The 24,463-nt window shown below is 43.3% G+C and overlaps 1 protein-coding gene across 2 annotated transcripts in view; it reads left to right on the top strand.

Annotated features, from left to right (window-relative positions):
- Rbcn-3B (WD repeat-containing protein Rbcn-3B) overlaps positions 1–24,463 on the top strand; it is a 169,444-nt gene that overhangs the window by 122,166 nt on the left and 22,815 nt on the right. For both annotated transcript variants that reach the window (XM_037423573.2, XM_037423571.2), the window contains 3 exons: positions 2,078–2,290; positions 7,963–8,227; positions 13,842–14,063. In XM_037423573.2, coding sequence (XP_037279470.1) covers positions 2,078–2,290; positions 7,963–8,227; positions 13,842–14,063 — 700 coding nt within the window. The remainder of the gene's footprint in view (positions 1–2,077; positions 2,291–7,962; positions 8,228–13,841; positions 14,064–24,463) is intronic.

Genomic DNA, 24,463 nt, shown 5'->3' with positions numbered 1-24,463 from the left:
TGCTTGATGCGCTCACCGCGAGGACACGAACGCATATGCAATGCAGGCACATTAGCCCTGCATCTTGTTGCAATTCATAAGAAAAAGATAGGATAAATATGCACACATTTCCTCATTGTGCCTCATTATTTATGTCCAGTTTTATTGATCTCTTCAAGCAACAAATCTCTTCAAACAACAAATGTCACGTGCCGCTGTTGGCAACATAAGAGCACAGTCGTCTACATAGAGGATCAGCGTCACTGCACCACCATGTATGTAGAGCAATTTACACATGCACACCATGCCCTCATTCTCTAGGCGCGGGCCTTTGAACAGAAAAGGGAGCAGTGTTCATCTTGAAATTTCATCCATTTCCATGACGTGTATAGTTGCAAAATTTGGCAGATGTGGTCGTGAACGCCCCGTGTACGCATTGCGCTTGTCAGCTCAAAATTGTCAAACCTGGTGAGTAGCCCTTTAAGCCAAAGTGTTCTCTGAAGCCATACCATATTACATGCCGACAACGTGATTGTGGATGGGGATCATGCCTTTCTGAAAGCCCACTGCCATTTCAACTGTCCGCGAACGCCTTTTTTGCTACTTTGTAGTACCCATTTGCTGCACTTCATGCTTGGTGCGCTCTGAGGATTATCTGAAATAACTGTATTAGGTCTAAATACGACCGAATCAACGAGAATTCGATGCTGTTAAACAATGTATATGCCGGCCGATACCAGAGTACACGTCCTCATTATCTGACTTTCTGAATGCAGTACCCTACCCTCAGAGTGCGGTCGCTAGTTGAGGTAATAATTAAGTAAATATGAAGAGGCCTGGTAGCCGAAAAACGATGTGAAAATCAAATACAAATGATAACTCTGAAGTCCTCGCTGCATTGTTGATCTTGATGTTGTTTGTTATCGTATATGTGATTGCTTATTGACCATGAACTGTACATTTCTTTCTACAAGAGCCAACGACAGGAATCAAAAAGTTCATAAGTGCATAGGTAAATTCTTGCTTTCTGAGGCTCATAAAAAGTGCAGAATTTTCAGGTGGGCCACAAGTCTAAATATATGTTTTAAAGGGGTCGGCCCTATGCAAGGCTGACGCAGAAGCCTAGCTTATGTTTCAGCCGCACACAGTCGTACCGTGCACAATTAATGTCCCCTTTCTGTAGCTTGATTCATCGCAGCTACACGGGTTCAGGCAAATAAGGCAACAGGCTAAGTCAACAAAACAACACTTTATTGCTTCATTAGCAACAACATGTAAATGTGGCAGAGAGGGACTGTCCGCTCTAGGAAAATAACACAAGGCTTAGGCTCCCAGAAAGCGAAAGGCTTAAGCCTTTCGCTGACGATCGCCTTGGCTCCTAGAAAAATCCCAGAGAAGTCCTCCTTCCTTGGTGGCTGGTGCAAGAGAGAGCCCGTCTCTGTCGGCACGCTCGTTTTCTCCAACCTCCCGGTTTTCCTCTCCACAATGAGGGTGGGTTCTCTTGCTGAGGGAGCATAACCCGTTTCACGAGCCGGGAAAGAGGGATAGCGTGCGCCGGCCGCAATGTGACCGGTCCCTTTGAAAGAGGCTCCATTGTCTCGTTTCTTGAAGGGACAGACATGTCCTCACAACTAGGCTGCTGCGCTGCCGTAAAAGGGGAAAGAACCACGAGCGCAAATGCTTCCCCAGAGTTCTTGACTTCAAGCAACTGATATTGAAGTAAATTGATGAATGTTTGAAGTGAATCAATATTGAAATGCATGGGCAATGCGTGTCTGTTCTTTATTTTTATCATTTCTTCTGCAGGTTATGAGGGTGCTTGCTTGGGCCAGTTAGCATTTATTTATTGCTGCGTTATTGCTCACTGCTTAGAAGTCAGACAACCACACGAACTGAAGTGCGAACTTTCAACTGAATTTATTGGACGGACACATGATGCTCTTATACAATTTCGTTCTACACATTTACGTAAAAACAAAACCCAATACATTTACAGTTTACAATTGGGGATGCTTTTTATAATGAATGTAGAAGAGTGGGACATGTGTGAGCAAATAAGCCCTCTCACTTGAATCCTCTGCGGTGGATGCTGCTGCAGCAAGGAGCGCAAGGTGGTGACCATACCCGTGCCCAAAGAGCAGATTGAAGAAGAGGAGCGGGCGCGACGCTTCTCATCCAAAGGCCACTGGGAGCTGTCGACGGCCGTCACGACCAACCACCTGCTGACGGTGATCGCCCTGGCCAACACCCTGATGTCCATGAACAGCGCCACCTTCGTGCCCGAGCAGGAGAAACGCCGCAAGCTGCACAGGTGAGCTCATCACTTTGACAGTTGGCGGACTAGCATCACAAGGATAAGATTTGCCGTAAACAAAGAAACATGCTTTGTAATTCACAACAGTCACTAAATCTGGAACATGTGGACTGTATCTTGCCAGTTCTAACATACAGAATATAAGCATGGAGCATGCACTCGCAGCAGCCACTGGTACAACTGTTGATAGACTCCAGCTGAAAAGGTAAGAGAGCAGAGTGGATCAGAGAACTAACAAGGGTAGACAATAACATAGTAGGTATTTAGAAGAAAACATGAATCTGTTGAGGTCTTATCGTGACAAAGGCAGATAACGGATGGTCACTCCTAGTGTTTTAATGGGCGATTTGAAGTGCAGCAAGAAATGGCTGCACTTAATTACGAAATTACAATTAAAAAATCACAATTAAGAAATTAAAAAATTCAAAACCATAGATTGAACTGAGCTTGCACAGACAGGATAAGTTACGAATCATTAGGAAAGATGTTTGTCCTGTATTGGACACAAGACTGGTGAATGATGATCATAAGATAGTGAAACCAGAGTATTATAATGGTGAACTACAGTAGAATCTCGATGATACGAACTTGAAGGGAGCGTGTAATTTTATTCGTATCAGGCCGAATTCATATGAACCAAAAACAACATAAAGCTGATGAAAATGATGAACAAGAACTTCATTCGCAGCTACACCTTGCTGAAAAAAAGTCTGTGATGTTCCTTTGAACTTTCCTGCCTTCACCGTCTCTTGATTAAGTGATGCGGTGTCCTCGCTCATGCTCCTGGCACAGCACGTTCACAGTTGACATCAAAGCAAATGAAAGCAGCCAAGCTCATAGGAAATTCACTCGCTTCCCCACTTAAGTATCCAGAAAACTGCACCACGAAGTCGACACGAAAAAAAAAATGAGTCCTGGAGAATTCGCATTGGAGAATTCAAGCAAAAATGCCAATGCGACCAGAAAATCACGTCCGTGCCCGCCGTAAACGTTCACATTCGTTCTGCCCTTCGTATACATGCCATCCCTTTCTGTAGTTCTTTTTTCGTAAAAACAATACAGGAATGGAACCGTCTATCGGATGATCTCGTCAATGTAAATGCTAATGAATCCTTTTTTTCTTTATTGTAACAACTCCTACAATATCACTGCCACTAAGAATGGTTGGCTGTCTCGAAGCGTGTGGGTGTTTACAAATGCATGACTGTGACGTTGTTTTGCTCACCAATATTCGAGTGTTTTTTTTTTCTTCTCTTAAAATATTTTGAGTGCTGTTTTATTTGTTGAATCTATTGTTTCGGTTGAAAACTATGTAGTCAAATTATTATGTGTACCTCCCCTACGTAATGCCTCACGGCGATGTAGGTGAAATGTAAATAAATAAATAAAATCTCCGCCGCCGCCATCGCTGCTTGACAATTCATTCCATTTTGCCCGTTTCCTCAGCACTGAAGTTCGTACTGAATTATAATTATGCATACAAGGCACTGAAAAGAAACAGTTTACACCTTTATCAACATTACTTCAGAAGACACGCCAGCCAAAATGGCACGAGCGGACACAGCGGCGGCGACGGATTCAACTGGCAGTGCAAAAGCAAGACATGTTCGAGCAAACCCACTCGCTGCTGCTGCTGCTGCACCTTCTTCTACTTCCTGCATTTATCAGCGATCGTAATTCAAACCAGGCTCTCGACGACCGCGTCCTTGTCAAGGCCGTGAGCTTTGACGTATTGCGCGGGTAGTTCACGATAGCGCCGATGCGACCCACCGCCGATGCCTTCGCCCCCATGTTGATTTGCGGCTGGTTGTTGACATCACGTGGTTTGAGAGACAGAGCAGCTGGTGAAGCCAAAGCCGTGAAGCAAAAAGCCAATACTATGCTATGGCGTGGCGGGAAAATTGGTCTCGGGCCGATTATTTCACGTCGGCCTCACAGCATGTTTTTGCCGCGTTGCTCTGCTGGTATGCAGGGGTCAATCACACATTCGTATCATCTGCGGTGGCTGGGGAAACCATTTGTATAATACCAAGTTATGGTGTATTTTATATAATGTAGTCCATCCAGAACAACCTTAAAATTCGTATCATTGCAAAATTCGCATCAATCGTAATCGTATAGTCGAGATTATACTGTGTTGAAATTCTTATGGCTGCATGTCCATGAAACAACAATATGTAATTTTTAAACAATTCTCCCTGTAAAGATGCGCATCTGCCCATAATTTTGATGTAACAATATTTTACTGCTAAAACAAAAAGAGGATAGGGGCTGTACGTTAAGCGACTAGCATGAGTAGTCACAGAGACTGTTGTCTTATAAACACGAACATTATGATCATGCAGCAAGCGATTGTCAGCGACAAAGCTAGTATCCTGTGAGTGATCATGTCACTTATTTTGGCACACCACAGAGCTCACTTTTTTGGGAACTTGAAGCTTAAATTATGCAAAAAAGAATTTCTGTATATTAAAATTTTGATGTAACAAAGGAAATTGCCAGTCATATCGACTTCAGTAGTTCACTGTATTAGTCATAGTCATGCATATATGCCCATACATTTTGCTCTCCTTCTATTAGCCTTCTCAAGCAACCTCCCCCTCCCCCTTTTTTTTTATGCAGTGCAGAAAAGCATGACTTTTGTGATTACTAAGTGATTAGTACATACTTGGCAATATGATAACATATCTTTTATTACATGCTTGGCATTATACTTGCTTTTCAAACGTTTAATCATAGTACAGGTGTTATGCATATAGTTGAACTTCGATTATACTTCCCTTGGTTTCACGACGACCCACATTTTACAATGAATCGGTTTGGTCCTGGAAAAATTCTTATATAAATAATGTATTAAAAACCTTAGTTGTGCAATGCAGTTTTGCGCCGACTCCACATGTTATGACAACTTTCAGGTTCTGTCCGAAAGAAAAAAAGCACCTTTACTCGAATGAAAATTTGACGAAATATTCACTAGTGCAAAATATAAGGTTGCGTTTCCTTAGGTTGACGATTGCAAAAGTAGAGAGTGAGATAGGATGTCTTCTTAGAATGGAAAATTTATTCTCCTGGAAGTTCCACATACGCCTAGATTGCATGTGAACGTATCCGGGGTCGTTACCTAGTCAAGCTCTATCCACACAGAGTAGCTTCAGCTGACTGAAAAGCTGATGTTTTCATGTCTTCGGTCCGTGAAAACTTTTCCTGGTCGACATACAGCTGATCTCCCGCCTTTGTTCCACTTGCTGTCACAGGCTTGTGCCCGCATAAGGGCAAGACGCAGCTGTTTTCACCTTGCAAAATTACTTTCGCTTGACATGAACGTTCGTAATAAGAGCGGGACACCACTAGTCCTCAACAAGCAACAAATTGCTTCGCACGCTGCTGAGTCGTGCATGAAGGCATTCTACGCAAACTCGTGCTCTTTCGTCATTATGTGATGGCTATGACATTGTGTCCGACTCTTTTGACAGTAGGCTGTTGGCAACGCGGTTTCATTTTCACGTGCAGGCAATTTCCGGAGCACATCAGAATCAATTTTTCCAAGGTTGACAATAAAGATTTGTTCACTGATCCTTCAACTAAGTAATGCTGCCATTAGCTGCTACTGGCAAGAATAATTTAATGCACCTTCCTTTCAGAGGCACAAGGTTGTGCCTAGGGCTTATTCAAGCAGTCAGTACCCATTTTTTGGGCAAGGCATAGTGTTACTGCATATAATCTTAGTAGTTCAATTACAGTACGACAGTTTTGCGTGGTCCCCTAAAAGTTGTATTATTGGAATTCCACTGTACTTAACCATGAAAGATGGCCACACTGCAGTACAGTGCTGTTATCTTCTGAAAAGACGCTATTGCGGCATAGCTTGGCTTCTAATATCTTAGAGTTACCATTACTAACAACCTTAGTTGGAGCACCCACATTTCTAACATCGCCTCTTCAGCTTTTAGAAAATTATGCCTTCTTCGCCACAAGCTTAAAAATGCACCCCATGATGTGAAAACTTTAGCATATGCGACTCTCATCAGACACAAATTAGAATACGCCTGCATCATTTGGGACCCCTTTATCAAAACCAGCATTGATGCTCTCAAAGAATACAGAGAAAAGCCATGCGATTCATTTTTTTTAAATGCAGCCGCAATGACTCCGTTACTGAACTTTTACACTCTAAGGGATTTAAACCTCTACAAATGAGGCATAAGATTTCTCGACTGAAGTTTCTCCATTCTTTCTTCAATGGTGAATTTCTTGCAGATGCCACACGCTACATAAACCTTTCTGAGACTAGGAAAACTCGTCATTCCCACTCCCTCACACTCTCCCCTTATCTTGCCAGAACAGTACTCTCTAAGCACTCTTTCTTTCCCCGAACTATTGAAGAGTGAAACCTACGTAATACCTTTTCATCATGTGGACTCGCCTGAATCAATACAGGACTACATCCTCACTGTTTCCTAACCCTTTTAGATTTATAGATTCTTGATAGCTGTTTTCGCTGGAGACTTTCAATTGTGCATTGTACACTTATTTTATACCTTTCCACTCCTGCTTGGGCCGCATGGCCTGCAGTATGTTGTAAATAAATAAACTAAAAATAAATAAACTACCTTCTCAAGCGTATTACATGTGGCAAAATACATCTATACTCGTTAGTTTCAAATACTTTGACATTTTGAAAATTTTAAAAGGACACTAAAGACAGATAATAAGCCAACGTTGATTGTTGAAATAGCGGTCTAGAAACCTTGTAGTGCTACTTTTGTGCCAAGGAAGTGCTTATTTTGAAATAAAGTCATGCTTTAGTAACCCGCGTCATATTAGCGCACTTCAAATCAGCCGCTCCTCAAAGCGGTCTTTCAGACATCACTGTTATTGTGCCCAATGTTCTCTTTACTATGCAGCCGCCTACACCAGTAGCAGCAGAGCAAAAGTAGCAAGAGCCACAGTAGCAACAACGACTATTGAACAATTTTTGGCAATCTCAAAGGCCATCATTCTGCCTGCTTGGTTCAACTGAGCCCCGCTAGATGGCACCATCTAACGAGCCAAAAACTGAACTTTGGAACCGCTCACGTAATTCACCATAGTTACACCAGGCAGTTCTTTTTTTTATAAATCAAATAGAAATGGATAAGCAGCATTTCATTATGTCTCTTGATGGGCAGAAAGCTTTTATTTTATTACAGCTGGTTCGATTACTAGTGGTTAATTGTAGGCGGACACTCTTGCATCATCAGGATCATTTAGCAAATGTACCACTTGTGGTGCACGTCGTGTGAATCATTCAGCTTAATTTCTTGGTAAGTAAGGCACTGCTGTTGATGACATTGCCATTTTAGATGCTTCTATACATTGAGCTTTCACTCTGACATAAATTGTTATTTGGCTTTAGTGTCCTTTTACATTTATTTCGGAGTGAATTCAAAAATTGCAGCATTCATTTGAATACTTCAACCACACCAATATTTGCAAAGGCCTAAATACTTCCATAAAGAGAAAGTGGCCCTTAGAGTGAAGTACCACTAGTTTTGGTTTTGACAGTAAGTCGACCCCCTGACTTCACATTTCAAGTTTAGGTAACAATTGGTTGACCTGCAATTACGTAAATACATTGAATACAATATGGTAAACAGGAGAGTGCGCCACTTGCTTGGCGGTTGACGCAGGCGCCTGAGCCGTGCGGACAGCCGGGCCTTCATGATGTCACCCGGTGAAGGAGGAGGAGGCAGTGGTGGTGGCAGCGTGGACAGCAGTGGCGCCCTGGCCGTGATCCAGGAAGTGCTGTCGCAGCAGCAGGCTCACATCAAGCAAGGCTGGAGCTTGCTGGCTGCTCTGCACTGCGTCCTGCTGCCAGACCTGGTGCGCACCCCCGACTTCAAGAGACCCCAGGTCGAGATGCTTGCCCGCCGGTGGCAGGACCGCTGCCTGGAGGTATGCCCCCCTCCCCCTTATAAGCTTTACATTTTTGCACCTTTAGCTAATAACAGTAAATTTTATATTCCATGCTGATTTTGCAGAAGCGAGGCATTATTTTAAAAGCACTGTTCACAAAATGAGTTGATCGAATATGAGACCGAAACCACGTTTGAGGTAGTACAACAGCTGACCATATGTGACAGATGTACATTGTAACATCATCACATCACTGTTTGAGTATGGCTACCAATATGGCGTTATAACGCATTTTGAAGGTGATTCATACATGCCAATTTCATGCTCGATCAGGGTCTGTCTGCATCAAATCTGTTCCCAGTGAAGCGAAAAGGGTGAAGTGCCCCTTTTATTATGAAAGCTCATATCAAGGGAAAGCTATGTCACTTGCCAAAAACAACTATGTCACTTCTGTTGTGCGTGCCCAAAACCTGTGACCATAAGTGGTGCAGGAAAGTAAGAAATTTCCAGCTGCATACCGACCTAGACAAGTTTCTGCTGGCCAAAAATGAGAAAAATATCCGGATCTCGATGACAAGCTTACAGACGTCCTCAACCAGCTTCATGTAGACCTAGCTTGTTGGGGTTACAGGCCTTGAAATGGCTCACGGTTAAGGTGTATCCAGAAGTGACTTTAACAGCCAGCAAATTGGGTCACGGAATGCAAAAAAACTGCTAGCTGAATCAATTTGCCATAGTGGCATGCGATTGTTTTAAAAGGTCCCACCATCTTTTAAATAATTACGATGCACTCTTTGTAGTGTCTGTCCGCTGCCTTATCTAATGTCACCTTGTCTAAAAATTGAAATATCGCCACGATGTGGCTATGGTCGTTAATCTTTTAATAGGCTCAAGTTCACTTGAGGAATTGGGTTTATACACATCTTTTAGAAGCGCTGTGATTTCATTCATAGTGAATGAAACCAAGAGGAAGGTATAAAGCAGCTGTATCTTGCTGATACTTACACGGAGCTGAAAACTGGAGGCTTACAAAGAGGGTTAAACTTCAATTGAGGACGACATAGCAACCACAGAAAGGAAAATGATAGGTTCCACATTATGGGACAGGATGAGAGCAGAGTGGGTCAGGGAACAAACGAGTCTTAAGGACATCATAGTTGAAATCAGGAAGAAGAAATGGACCTGAGCAGGGCACGTGACACGTAGGCAAAACAACCGCAGGTTATTAACCTTTTCTCTGCTAATATTTTTTGCCTGAAAACGTTCCAAAAATATTGATTATTTTCTTATTTCATTTACGTGCCTTAAAACATCTAAAAAGTAAGAGTGTGTGAAAATTTCAAGCAGTGTTGACTGTTTGGTTTGACTTACACTGGAATTTTACTATTCTAACTATTCGAGCTTCCCACAGAAGTTCGAATAGTTCGAACACAGTCAATTGACAGTGCCCTCTCAGATTTTTATATGCTTTACCTCATTACATTTCTGTACTGCGGCAAAGCTGCTTTTCAGGCTCTGCTACAATCACAAGTGTATCACTTGGGTAAGCGCTGATTCCAACATAGAGATGAAAGATGGGGCAGAAATAAGGGCTCAATTAATGCTGTTCCTAACCAGACATTTGGGTAGGAAGTCCAAAGAATTGAACGCTGAAAATTTTTGGCATCTAAAATTTCAGATGTTTTTAAATATCGACATCTATGAGGCAGATTTGGAACTCCAGACTCAAAGGGGCACACTTTTGTCTGCCAGATCAGTTGGTCTTTTACAGAGGAGGAGAGGCTGAATAAATGTCATCTTAGCCTTTCATGCATAAAGTGTTGTCAACAACAAAACATGTACAGTAGACTCTCAGTGAACAGAAATCTTTTAAACGAAACTTCTGGCTCAATGGAACTATTGCCTTTGCAATGCTTGATTTCGGGCTTGTATTCTGCACCCATGTTCATTTCTCAGTAAACGGAACTCCTGTTAAATGGAACGTGTTTTCCCGGTCCCTTCAGGCTCCCTTTACTGAGAGTCTACTGTATATAAATACCATTCAGCCTCTGCATTGCCTCATTCTTTACAAGCCCAGCCCTGCCTGTGCTTGAGCAGCGTAGCCAAAGGAAACACTTTTGTTTCACTATCTAATAAGAATGTGCTTATGAATACGAATACGCCACCTTTTCCCTCTCTCCTCGCGTGAGTGCAAAGAGGTGGTGGAGTGCTGCCTCCGCTTCATTTCTTCTCTCCCGTTTATCTCTCTGCCACAGTTGTGCATTCGTGTATAATGCTGCCCGCGCTCGCTACGTTGCACTCTCCTTAGCAACGGCTCTGTGGACGTCAAGGTTGGCTTCAGTTGTAGCAGTATCAGTAACATTAGCGCAAGCAGTATAAGCAACACTGCTGAGCAGAAGATGAGAGCTCATGAAGCCGAACGTAAATGTGAGCAGCGCCAAGTAGACCCCGAATTCCGAGCTCGTGAAGTTGCAAAGAAACAAAAACAGTGGTTAGCGAATCCCGAACTCGAAGCTCACGAAGCTGAATGTAAGCGGCGGCAACGGGGAGGGAGCTGAAGGCCCGAACTCAGGGCTTGCGAAGCAGCGAAAGGCAACACTGAGCTGAAGACCGTAAAACTGTGAGGCAACGCAAAGGTGTGCTCTACGTGCAGGGAAGCATTAACGTCTGGCAAGGTCCCCGTGATTAGCATGACCCATAGCTACCACTACCGATTGAAGCCCCAACACCTACTCGAATTGATTGTGGTTGAAGAAGATCATCGCGCTTCGCCTGCTGTTCATGAGCATTTGACGCCTGACCCATGACGATAGCCAGTACAGAATCAAGGGCCAGGTAGTGAGCACGACATATACACAACTGCACACACAAATGAAACATACATGTAAAAATACAAATGGAAACCACAAATGGAAACAAGTGAACACCAGCACTGCTTCGCATCCCCACAAGTTCTATTTAGTAGGAGGTAATGTAATTTTTTTCTTCGACTTTTACTGTAAAGTATGAGAAAAATATTTTTAAAATATTCGAGAAATATTCAATTGAATTTGCACTTGCACTTCAATATTTTAATGTGCTTCACACTCAAAATATTTCTATTTGCACAGCTCTTCTTTAATCGGACACTTCATTTGAAAGATGCATGAGAAAAAAAATTTTGTGATGTGCGGAAGATAAGCTTCACTGCACTTCTCTATGGAAAATATCTTGTTTTGTCCAGTCTCCAGTGCGAATAATATCTGTTAGAAATTTTCAAAACTCAAGTGAGAACGTGAAAGCGAACTTTGGATGCAATGGTGGGCTTTTGCTTACATCGGACCAATACGCTATAGATGAAGTCGTTCAAATGCAATGATTTAGAGAAACTAGGCTGCTATGTGCACTTGCTGCCACACACACACAAGAACTGAAATTCTTTTTCGTAAATTTGGCAAACAAGGGCATTTTTTTTTCCTGAACCGTGCTGTTCCAGCACGCACACACCACTAGCGTGCAAAAAAGGTTATCGTTTTCAAATTCCTTTACGTGTATCAACTCTTTTTTTCAACCAAAATGCATGCTTTGAGCATGTTATTCTTATTTTTTTCACTGTGCTATCCGATGAAGCCAAAGAGAACACAGCAAAACAAATTGGGGTAGTTTAACTGCGGCACTCCCTAATGGTTGTTATGGGGTGAATGAGCCCAGCTCATCTTTAGTAGGAGTGGCCTTGCGTGGACAAGCTCAGTTCATCTGTAGCAAGAAGAGGGTTAAGAGTAACAGAATGGATTCCAAGAGAATGCAAATCTGCAAATGGCAGACAAAGTAAGGTGGGCAGATTAAATCAAGAAGTTTGTGGGCTGCAGAAAGTACAGGACTGGGTTGATTGAGCAAAGCCTACGCCGTGCCTTGAGTGCTGCCAGACTGATGAATGGAAATGTTAACCCTTTGAGTGTCGGATTTTTCTGAGAAAAGCTTTTCGAGGTGGTCGAGTTACTTTATTGTAGTTTTTGAATGTATGAAATGTGTAAAATAGGGAAAAACTGAATAAAGAAATTGACAGTTTTTTGGGTGTCAGCATTACTCAGAACAACAAAACGTTCACTAGTATTTCAGAACAAGGTATTCCTTGAATCACGAGCGTATGCAGATTGCCTTATTGCTGTCTGCACACATAACACGCATCTACCTTCCCTTCTTCCAGGACTGCCTTAGGCAGAGTGAACTCGGTTATTGAGGAAAAGAAGAATACCTCGCGAGTGTTGATGATAAACAAGCTAAGAGCGGCGTCAGTAAAGATGGGACTCAACTTCCACCACTTCTGTGCCAATAAATATAAATATAAATTTTCATGCACCTTCGTTGCGATCACATGGCGAAACCGAAACCACGAAAAGCCGAAAGGCCATTCACGTTGCCGCAGACCACGCAACATACTGATACTAGTAATCGGTTCCGTTTATCTCAGCAAGAAGTTAGCACAATCATTTCAATCGCTTCTTGTAAGTAATAGAAGGTGCAAGTAGCTCCCATCGAGCTACTCAGTATGGTGCATCATCAGTATGGTGGGAAATGTTAAGAGGAGGGTTCGAAATGTATCCATATAACAAGGAAACTGCAGAACAGAAAACCGCCGCCTTACATTCATGGCAAAAACACTCATAGGGTTAAAATTGTTTTTCAGAAGTTTCAATACTTTGAGTGCTGAAATTTCGGTGCAAATCGAATGGAATAGTGGACACCGTAGAAAAAATATTTGAAAGCTTTTGCATGCCTTCTAGTAATCTGTATAAAATAATTTTGAAGCAGACTTGGGCAGTAGCACAGTTCGAATATAATTGTGGGGCACACTTTTTAAGCAATTTAGTTTCTTGCGTTTAAAAATCTGCTATACTTATTCCAGGTCAGTCTATATAGCATGCTTTTAAACATTACAAAAAGGTTCATCAGGGTGCAGGTAATATCCAAACTTCACCTGTAAGTGTGGGTTTCTGCCAGCATGGAATATTCCCTCAATAGGCAGTTTGACAGCATGTGGCCCTGTGGGGCCATCACAACAACTTTTAGAACGGGTTACGGGCAGTAAAACAAATCTTCGATCATTTCAAATACTTCCAAGTGTTTTTTAAATTCAAGTCAATGTTGAGGCTCATTCAAATACTGCTGGGGTCTCAAAGACGTGGCCCGTGGGCAGCATGCGGCCCTCGGGCATTTCGCTGGAGGCCTACGGCTTCAGGAGGAGTGAAGTATTTGTTGCTGTTATAAACTGTATTGTCCTATTTACTCACCCATTGCGATTAACAACACTTTGTTTAGGCAAACTAGAAAGATGAGACTGTCTTAAAGTACTTTTCTAGCACGCACCCCATGCGGTCACTATATGTTGAACCATAACCGTGCATTAACAAAAATTTTATTTCAAAATCGATTCTTAAATTTCAGTCAACCTGGAAATCAGTATTATTGTTTTAAGAAAGTTATCACCCCCCTCCTCATCGTTTCAACCTTGATGACGCTCCTGACCCTTGCGGGACCTAGTTTCATGTTTGTCATCCGGTAGCTCTAAGGAGTTTGAGACCCATACAATACTCTGATATTTGTTCAAATATTTAGACTACATGCTTATTTGCACAGGTTTATTCTCATGGTGATTGGGTCGGCTACTTTCCAGGTGCGTGAGGCAGCCCAGGCATTGCTGCTCGCGGAACTCCGGCGCATTGGCCCCAAGGGCCGCAAGATGGTTGTGGACGAGTGGGCCGTATACCTGCCGAACTACGGCGAGGCCTTTCTTGCCTCGACCGCTGGGCCCACCCCACCGACACCTCAGCCGGGTCAGATGCCACAGCCGGCTTCTGGCATGGGTGGTGGCAGTCCAAGCTCCGTTGCACTTGAGGCAAGTCTCAAACCCATACCTGCCAAGTTCCCAGACTCCTGGATTTTGACCATTGCTTACATTTGTACGGTTGTCATAAAAATCTCCCGGAAATCGAATTTCTGTGCCCAATGTGGCCGCATTGTAAAAAATGCTGGTCAGTTTGATCAAGATTTTTCTAAGCCATCGTATCTTATTGTAAACTAATTTAGAAGGCGTTCGTCTAAACGTACAGGGAAATTTCAGGAATACGAAATGGGCAGATACGTATTCGTGAAATTCCATAGCCAGATTTCAGTGCGTCCATTGCGCCAAAGTTAGAATGTTCCGAACACTTCTCCTCATGGTTGCGGGTGATATATACATCAGTACCAAAACTGTCAAATGAAGGCAACGTGCTCAAAGCTTTGGAAGTACGCATGCGGCCAGCACACGCACCGTCTTCTACAATGCGTGGGGTGGTTGTTTGCCACAGCCGCTGTGGACGAAACTGAAGTCGCCCTTGACACGTCCATGTATGGTTTGACCAGTCAAAGCGACGCTGCTTTCTGCAAATGCTGCGGATAAAAGGGTGGCAGATTAGTTTTGAAAATGACTTAGTTTTGACGGCACGTGCACAGCCAGGGCACGTGGATTGAAAATGCAACTACTGTTTGCCGCAATGGCCGCGCACGAAACCGTGGTCGTGATAATGCATTAGCGATTTAAAAGGTCCTAGAACATGGGGCTAACGCAGCTGGATCAAAGGCAATAAAGACGTAAAAACTAGGGCACCCTTAAGCTTCCCCAAAAGTTGAACGCAATAGCAATATTTCAGTCAAACTTTGATGATGCAATATTTCAGGAGTATTTGTGCCCCCCCTTTAAGACTTGCACTCTTGTTGGGAAACCCTACCCTCGTGTTTTCAGCCACTCCAATCCATTATAAGACCGCAGTGCCAGTGTTTATGCTTGCGACCCCCCCCCCCCCCCTTGCCATTGTTGTTTTGCAAAAAAAAAAAGGAGGCAAATAAATTGGCAGGACACCCCCGGTTGCGAAAATATTCCTGATTTAGAATTGTTCAACTTGGCAGCTATGCAAACCAATATTCTTTAGAATAACAGAGAGCTGATCTAGTTGGTAGATAATCATTCTGAAAGACCGGGCGTGCCAAGCACAGGCACAAGAAAGTAGTCAGGACACCACAAACGCCATCTAACAACTGAAGAGATGCACAAAGGCCGAAAAAGAAGGCACGAAAGCTTATCTGCACTCGCCCATGCAATATGGGAACCCATCAATCTGGCAGACATAGGAGTCCATGTGAAAAATACCTTTTAACGCATTTGATTTCATTTTTATGCTAGTTAATCAACAGTCAGCTCATGCAATGCACTTCCATTAATATTGATATCCATGCTTTAATCATCAGATGCGTTTGATCATTCCTATGCTGGTGCAAAACTGCATTCATCGAACTTTGGCGTGCATTTGCGTACTCGTCAATGTAAAGAAAGACTAGAAGATAAGCCTATGGCTAGCAATCTCTTATGTTACAGTAATCTCTGGTTAAAGGGACACTTAAAATTATGTAACGATTCATGTCAGAGTGGAATCTCAATGTATGACAGCATATAAAAGGGCAATATTATCAACTCCAGTGCCCTACTTATCAAGAAATTGAGCTAAATGTATCGCATCATGTGTGTCACAAGGGAAAAATTTTGGAAATGATCCATATGACGTTAAAGCGATCAACTACAAGTAATTCCTGGTAATCAAACAAGCTGCAATGAAAAAAGAATCTTCTGTGCATCAAGAGAAGTAATAAAATGCTGCTTGTTCGTTTCTGTTTGATTTATAGAAAAAATAACCGCCTGGCGTTACTATGGGGAATGGCACGAATAGTTCAAAAGTTCCGTTTTCGCCTGGTTAGGCTGGATAGCTGGTGCATCTAGCATGACCCAGTTGAACCGAGCACGCTGAAAATTGTTCAATGGCTGTTGTTGCTGTGGGGCTCATGCTACTTTCGCTCTGCTACTACTGGTGTAGGCAGCCACTCGCCAAAGGCGGGCAACGTTGGGCATGGCAACAGTGGCTTCTAAAAGACCACTTTCAAGAAGGTGAATTAAAGTGCGCCAACGTGGTGCAGACCGCTAAAACATCATTTTCTTGCAAAATAAGCATTGCCTTCGCACACAAGTAGCACCATGAGGTTTCTGGACCAGTATTTCAATAATAAACGTCGACTTTCTGCCTTTAGTGTCCCTTTAATACAGCATCTTGTCTGTCCAACATAGAAGCGGCCGCACCCCGCAGGGGCGTCTGTGAAAGCAGGCGTTTGATGTGTAGCGACACCACGGAACCGAGCCAACTGAGGGGTTTTGACTCTCTCCCACGCCTAGCCGTGCGTGGCTTTGCCATGTCCAGAGAAAAGGGAATCCTGGGGGTTGAGGTGACGCCGGGTGATTGAACCTTTAAGGCCCCCCGGCAGAGGCAACACACCCCTTTGGCCCCGGCACCCCTGGGCTGACCCACCCAGAGGAAATCGGCAGTCGCCTTTTCCTATCTCTCTCTCTGTCTACAACTTAGTCTTTTCTCCTCTTTAAATTTATCCTGTCTTCCCTCTTCCATTTACTTCCGATTTTTCTTGGCGGCAAGGGTTAACCTTGTGTATGTGCTTTGTCTTGTGCACAATATATTTGATTATAGTGGCTGTGAACAGCTGATGTTGACATGGCTCATATAATCTTAGGACCTGTCACGTCCCCGTGTTGGGCTTCACGATGGGTGGCTGGCATGGCTGCCGAACTTACACCTATTTTATGGCTTTACTACTCTTCCTTCACTGCACAATCCTCCTCTCTCGAAGAGAGGGTGATCTGAAGACATTTATAATTATTTCAGAAAACCCAAACAGACTTTTCCCCGCTACCATGTAATCCACTGTGAAACTGCTGAAAAGAACGGCAGAACAATCTCGCCTTTTGTTGTCTTCAAATGCCTCACCCCTGCACTTGGCCCAAGTTACCAGGCTACAAGAATGGCCAGGGACATCTCCTCCTCGAGATAAAAAGTCAGACCCAGTATGAAAACCTCTCGAAACTAGAATCGTTTGGAAATATTTATATCTCAATTACACCACAGTGCTCACTCAACATTTCCCGAGGCGTTGTGTCCGATCAAGACTTGCTTTGCCTGACTGAAGGTGAGCTCCTAGAGGGCTGGAAGGACCAGCAGGTGACACAAGTACCAAGAATCAAAATTAGGTGTGATAGGAAGAAAGTCCCAACAAAACACATAATTGTGACGTTTAGCACCATTACCCTGCCTGAACATCTCGAAACAGGATACTTGAAGTTAAATGTGCGACCCTACATCCCCAACCCACGACGTTGCTTTATGTGCCAGCGTTTTGGTCACGGCTCTCAGAGTTGCCGCGGCCAACTCACCTGTGGAAAGTGCGCCACCACAGGACACGCCACAGACGATTGTAAGGTGGAGGATGGGGCCCACTGCGCAAACTGCGATGGTGCCCACCCTGCATTCTCCCGAACCTGTCCAACATGGAAAAAGGGAAAAGAAATAGTTACAATCAAAATCACACAAAACATGACTTTTTGAGAAGCCCGACAACAGGTATCTGGTCTTTTCACAAATAAACCATCGTTCGCCGATGTAGTGCAACAGGACGCAGCGCTACAATGGCCTGCGGCAGCTGCCCATGCCAAGCACAGTGTGCCCCCCCCCCATGGTTGGAATAGCCAAGGCTGCCCTGCCACTTGTCCCCACGGCCACACCAGCGGCTGCTGCAAGCTCTTGCAGCAGCCAGGGTAACCCAGCAGCAAAGGAGGTCCTCTTGACCTCTGTTTCGATGGGACCAAAGGTTACGCCTCCCGAGGTGAAGGAGACTTCAGGGTTGGCAGATATAAAGGCCTCGGCTCACCAGGCGAGGCCCCAAGCTCGAAACACCAGCTCGCAAATGCGGGCACGATGTGCCGCTGAGGAGGCTATAGATACCAGGGTACCCCTGATGCCAAAAGATCGGCGTAGCTTTCTGGAGAGCGCCAAGAAAAATAAAAAGCTGATAACGGGTCCCGATTACGGCCCTGTTACCTGAGTCTTAATGTCCAGCTTAAACAGCAGACACACCCATTTTGTACACTCAGCACTACTTTACTTCCAATATGGAAACACAAATTATGCATTGGAACGTCAGAGGACTCCTTAAAAACCTCAACGACATCCAAGAGCTCTTACAGAAACACTCACCACAAGTGCTGTGTGTACAGGAAACATACCTAAAATCCTCCAATACAAATTTTCTACGGGCTTGTGTCATATTCGGAAAAGACCGAGATGATGCTGTAGCGTCATCATGTGGCGTGGCCATTATGGTAAATCAAGGAGTAGCGTGTACACATTTACCACTCCAGACATCCCTTAAAGCAGTGGCTGTCTGAGCAGTACTTCTAAATAAACTCGTCACCGTCTACTTTCTGTACATACTTCCGCACCACCGTCTTGAAAGACGTGAATTCCAGTCTTTAATAAACGAACTACCTGAACCTTATCTGCTCGTTGGGGACCTAAATGCACATAGCAGTCTGTGGGGAGATTCTCGCTGTGTTGTATGAGGTCGTCTCATTGAACAGTTTCTTTTCTCTTCAGGTGCCTGTCTATTGAATAGGAAAGAGCCAACATATACTATAATGTCGCCAACAAAACTTGCTCATCTATAGACCTCAGCATCATATCTCCTTCACTTCTACCCCTACTGAAATGGAAAATCATAAATAATCCATATGGAAGAGACCATTTTACTGTAGTGTTGAGTTCACCAACAACATATGAATGTTCTCCACATGTTCCCAAATAGCTGATAAACAAAGCAGACTGGGAACAGTTTCACAACACTACTCGTTTAAGTTGAACTGACATATGTAGGTTAAACATAGATGAAGCTGTGCAGTACTTCACAGCTTTTCTTATTGATGCAGCAGCCAAATAAATACTGCAAACATCTGGTATGCCTGGCAAGTGACGTGTCCCATGGTGGAATGCGCGAAAGGAGCAGAACAGGGCATGGAGGTTGCTTCGGAACTCACCGACAGCCGAAAATCTTGACAGCTTTAAGAAAATTAAGTCTCAAGGCAGGAGAACGCATCGGCAAGCCAGAAGAGAAAGCTGGCAGAAGTTCTTATCAGGAATTGATTCATATACACAGGAGGCTAAAGTCTGGAACATGGTTGGTAGAATAGCAGGAAGACAAGTACACTCACCCCCACTCGTAAACACTCATGGTGACAGCTTGGAAGATCAGGCGAAATTCCTGGGTGCACACTTTGAACAAGTGTCTAGCTCAGCACACTATACTGATGCTTTCCAAAAATACAAAACAAGAATAGAAAAGCAGAAACTCGAACACAAATTTACTAGATATGAGGCATACAACCAAGCTTTCAGCTTAACTGACCACCAAACATCACTAAACTCCTGCAGTAATTCCACCCCTGGTTCCGACCGTGTGCTGTATGAAATGCTGAAAAACCTCCCAATTGAAATGCAAAAAACTTTACTTTGTTTGTACAATGCTATCTAGTTTTCTGGCACTATCCCTTCTTTTTGGAAAGAGGCGATTATTATTCCCATTTTGAAAGAGGGCAAGGACCCTTTTTCAGTTTAGAGTAATAGGCCTATTGCACTTACAAGCTGCTTGTGCGAACGTTTCGAAAAAATGATAAACTGCCGACTTGTATATTTTCTTGAAACAAACAATTTGCTCGACCCATTATAGTGTGGATTTCGAGAAGGTAGATCCACCACCGACTACCTTGTTCACATCGAGGCACAGATCAGAGATGCTTTTGTCCACAAACAATACTTTCTTTCTGTGTTCCTCGATATGGAAAGGGCTTATGATACGGCATGGCGCTTTGGAATATTAAGAGATCTGCCCCACTTTGGCGTGCGTGGCAGGATGCTTAACTATAATCGAAAGTTACTTGTCAAACCGGACATTCCATGTCCAAGTGGGCAGTGTTCTTTCCCAAACATTCGTCCAAGAAACAGGAGTGCCACAAGGTGGTGTACTTAGCTGCACACTTTTTATTATCAAAGTGAATTCTTTACGCTTGTCTGTCCCTCAAAATATCTTTTACTCCACATGCGTCGACGACGTCCAGTTTGGTTTTGAGTCTTGTAATCTGGCCATGTGTGAGCGGCAGGTTCAGCTTTGTCTGAACAAAGTCTCCCATTGGGCAGAAGAAAATGGGTTCCGGCTGAATGCACAGAAAAGCATGTGTGTCTTGTTTTCCAGGAAGAGAGGCCTTCATTCCGAACCTGATATTCAGCTGCATGGGCAACGTCTTGCTGTTAATACTGAACATAAATTCTTAGGCCTAATATTGGACACTAAGCTAAGCTTCATACCACACATCAAGTACTTAAAGAACAAGTGCATAAAAGCTAAGAACGTTCTAAAAGTGTTGTCTCGCACAACGTGGGGAAGCGACAAGAAGTGTTTAATGAATCTGTATAAAAGCCTCGTACCTAACCGCCTAGACTATAGGGCAATATCATATCAGTCTGCGACACCTACTGCCCTTAAAATGCTTGATCCTGTTCATCATCTAGGCATTCGCCTCTCTACGGGTGCTTTTCGCACTAGCCCCGTAGAGAGCCTGTACGTGGAATTGAACCAATGGTTGCTCCACCTACAGAGATGTTACATGTCTTTTAAATATTACCTTAATGTAAATGCAGACAAGAATCACCCATCACATTCCACAATTAATGACATGTCATGCCTTGCTGTGCTTGAAAAACGGCCTTCTATGAGACAGCCCTACTCACTCCGTGTGAGGGGCCTAGCGAAGGAAACCGGTGTGCCACTCGAACACCGCTTGATGGCTCCCGCAGTATGCCTGCCACCGTGGCAGTGGCAGGCGATATATTGCGACGTGTCTTTCCTGGAGGTAACAAAGCATGCACCAATTGCACACATCCAGACATACTTCCTTGAACTACAACATAAATACACGTCCTGAGTTCTTTACGAATGCTTCAAAGTCTAACACTTCTGTCTCGTACGCAGCCGTCGGCCCATCCTTTTCGGAAGCCGGTGTTCTGCACACTGATACAAGCATTTTCACTGGCGAAGCCTATGCGATACTTGCGGCTGTTAAACACATTAAACAAATAAAACTACAGAAGGCAATAATATATACAGATTCCCTAAGCGTAGTAAAAGCTCTGAAAGCACCGAAAAAGCACAAAAACCCTGTCCTTGTCTCACTTTATTGTCTCCTATGCACACACTAATCATTCAAGCAGCATGTTGTAGTTTGCTGGGTGCCAAGACACCGCGAAATACAAGGCAACGTTCTGGTGGACCAGCTAGCTGGATCCGCCAACAAAACAGCTAGCAATACATCGATACCAGTTCCTGCACTCGACTTGAAGCTTTCCTAAAACGAAAGCCCAGGGCTTATTGGCAGAGCACATAAAACACACACACAGGTAACAGATTGCATGTCATCAAGCCGCAACTTGGTCATTGGCCACCAGTATCAAAATCACGCCACACAGAAGTAATACTTACAAGGTTAAAAACGGGACATACATACACTACACATTCATTTCTTTTGCCTGGTGGAGATCCACCTTTGTGTGAAAGATGTGGAGAAGCGCTCACCGTACTTCACATTCTAATTAAGTGTAAAGAAATGGACACACTAAGAAGACAACACTTTTCATTACACTAACGACAGCAGATACCACTTCATCCTCCAATGTTCGTCGGTAGGGAACCACTTTTTACACATAAATCATTGTTAGCTTTTTTAAAACAGGTTCGTACTTTTCATATCATATACCCGCGCATTCCTTAGCATGACCTCTCCAGAGAGGTCTCCGCTGCGGTGGCTACACTCAACAAAGCACTCACCTCACGGTCCTTGGACGCAAGGGTGTGAACAAGTGAGGCACTTGTGCTAATGCCATACACGTCCACCATCGTTTTTAATATCACAAACTTTTGTCATCCTCTAACACCACACACCTTTCATGGCATGGTCATAATTTTATTACTTCTACGTTTTACCCGTCTTAGCACGAGGAATTTTATGGACCTTATACAGTTGCTTATCACAATCATTGTTCATATCTCTAGTAAGATGAACTAGCGCTCTTTGGCCACGATATGGCCCTTGCGCCACAAAACATCAAACATCATCATAGAAGCGGCCGCAGTTGAAAGGGACCTTCTAAACTACACTTGTACGGAAATTGGTGAATTGGTTGGTGTGTTTAAAAAAAAAAAAAAAAAAAGTTGGTCCTTTTCTTGCCTTTTACTCGCTCATTCTCTCTTTGCATTGCAGTACTAATCTTGCCTAACTTACTGGCAGGCATAAAAATGACATCAACGCTGTACCTACTTCCTACTTTCTTTCGCCTCCGAGATACGCAATGAATGTACGGTATACTTATAATATGTTTATTCATATCATTTTCTGCAATCATGCTCAGTCTTAACATAATTTACTTTTTGAAAGGTTCAGTAACAGTGGCCACTGCAACTAAAGGATAACCCACATCTAAAAAAAGTCGCAACCTGCGCGCTAATGCTATCATTCATTTTGTGCTGACATGACTTCTTGAGGGCAGACTTGGGCAAGACATGGCTGTACCGTTTTTGACAACCTGTGAGTGCTACGACAAGAAATTTAGGAGTGGTTTTGAAGATCTTGGATAACACTGCCAGCATTTGGGGTTCTGAAACGTTATAGAAATGTCTAGAAGTTGTATTGCACTGTTCTGAGGCAATTTTTTTAGGGAAGTACAGCGCTCCTTCATTTAATTCAAATTTCTTGCTCTCTGATGTTACCACAGTTTTAAAATACTCATAACTTCAAAAAAAAAAAAAAAAAAACGCCAGGCCTGCGCAGAAGGTGCAGCACAGTCACAGCGAAAGCTAGAAGAGCGGCCTTTCATAGCCTTTTCTAATAACTTATTGGGTAACTGTTGCAAGCACTCTTGCTTGATGACCACTACGACATTAATAATAATAATTTCTTGGTAGTAGGCTGGCATTCTCTATGCTATTTTTCGTCATTCTTCTGAGAAGCATGGTATCCGCTAAACACTAGCAAGGAATTTTGTGCCAAATATTTATGTAGTGGCTGACGACGATGAGGGATTATCCTGAAGTGGGCATGTGCCACAGTTAATAGGGGAACAAGAAGAAGCTTTTGTAATAGGTTGGAGCATTCGACGACCCACTCATTACACTAAGCGCATTGTGTGACGACTGGTTGTTCCTTTGCTGTTACAAAACGCTTTTATAACTCATATTAACGCGAATCCTTTCCCGAAATCAAGTCTGCCTAAGGTAAGCTTGCGAACAAGTCCCAAGCATCGGCGTGGCTCAGTGGTAGAATACTTTGCTGGTACACAGCGAACCCGGGCTCAAGCCCCACTGTGTCCTTAGTACTAGGTTTTTTTACTTATTTCGTGCGATAATGGTTACGAACAGCGGTGGCGGACAACCATGGTGCCACACGGGACTCAAATTGTGATCTCATAACAGCTCTTGCTGTAAAATCAAGTGGTCGTCCACATAACGAAATACCTTATATATAGAATTAACCTAAGTTTACTTCCAAACATTTGTCAATCTTGCTAAGGTATAAATCGCTAAAAAGCTGAGCTACCTTAGAACCAATACTTATTCCAGATTTCTGCACTTTCTTGCAATCTACTAATGCCAACTTTAAATTCATGGAAAGAACTTCTAAAAAAGCCCCTTTGAAATGCCATTTTTTTCATTGAAAGCAATCTTGCGTCCTTTTTTGTCAGTAACACAGTCATTACCACATTTTAAAAAGTCGGAACTATGCTATTCTCTACTATATTCTACACAATGTTTTTCTAGGGTACTCTCTGCATTATAGGCCTGTATTGTCTGCTATATTATGCTAACTATATTTTCTGTAATAGTATAGTGTCTGCATACTACCCTTTATAGTGGCAGCTGGTAAACGCTTTGCACAGTTTGATTCCAAGGAAAAAAGGCTGCATTAACTCCGTGTGCAGTAGAATGCTAAGTAGTAGTTTCAGAATGCCACTTTTTTGTTACGAGTTTTCAACGACATGTCTCATCAGTGATGTCCTATTTGTTACTGTGGTTCAGTCTTCGCCGAAATAGCACACGGTGTTTTTTTTTTTTTGGTTACTGCATGACAATAACTTAGGCACTTGGGCTGTGTGTGTACATGTATCATTGGTAAATGGTAACAAATAATGGAACACTCCAGTTTAAGTTCGATTTTTATTAGGAAAATTCAGTCAGAGTACAATATCTTTTGGGACCCAACAATATTGTTGAAGGTTCAAAAAAAGCTTTTCATGGGGGCATGCACATTGGCAGCATGCAAACCAC

The sequence above is a fragment of the Rhipicephalus microplus genome, chromosome 4 (genome assembly GCF_043290135.1).
Source record: "Rhipicephalus microplus isolate Deutch F79 chromosome 4, USDA_Rmic, whole genome shotgun sequence".
Classification (NCBI taxonomy): Eukaryota; Metazoa; Arthropoda; class Arachnida; order Ixodida; family Ixodidae; genus Rhipicephalus; species Rhipicephalus microplus.
The sequence above is the reverse complement of the archived record's forward strand: the minus strand, read 5'-3'. Positions and strand labels throughout refer to the sequence as shown.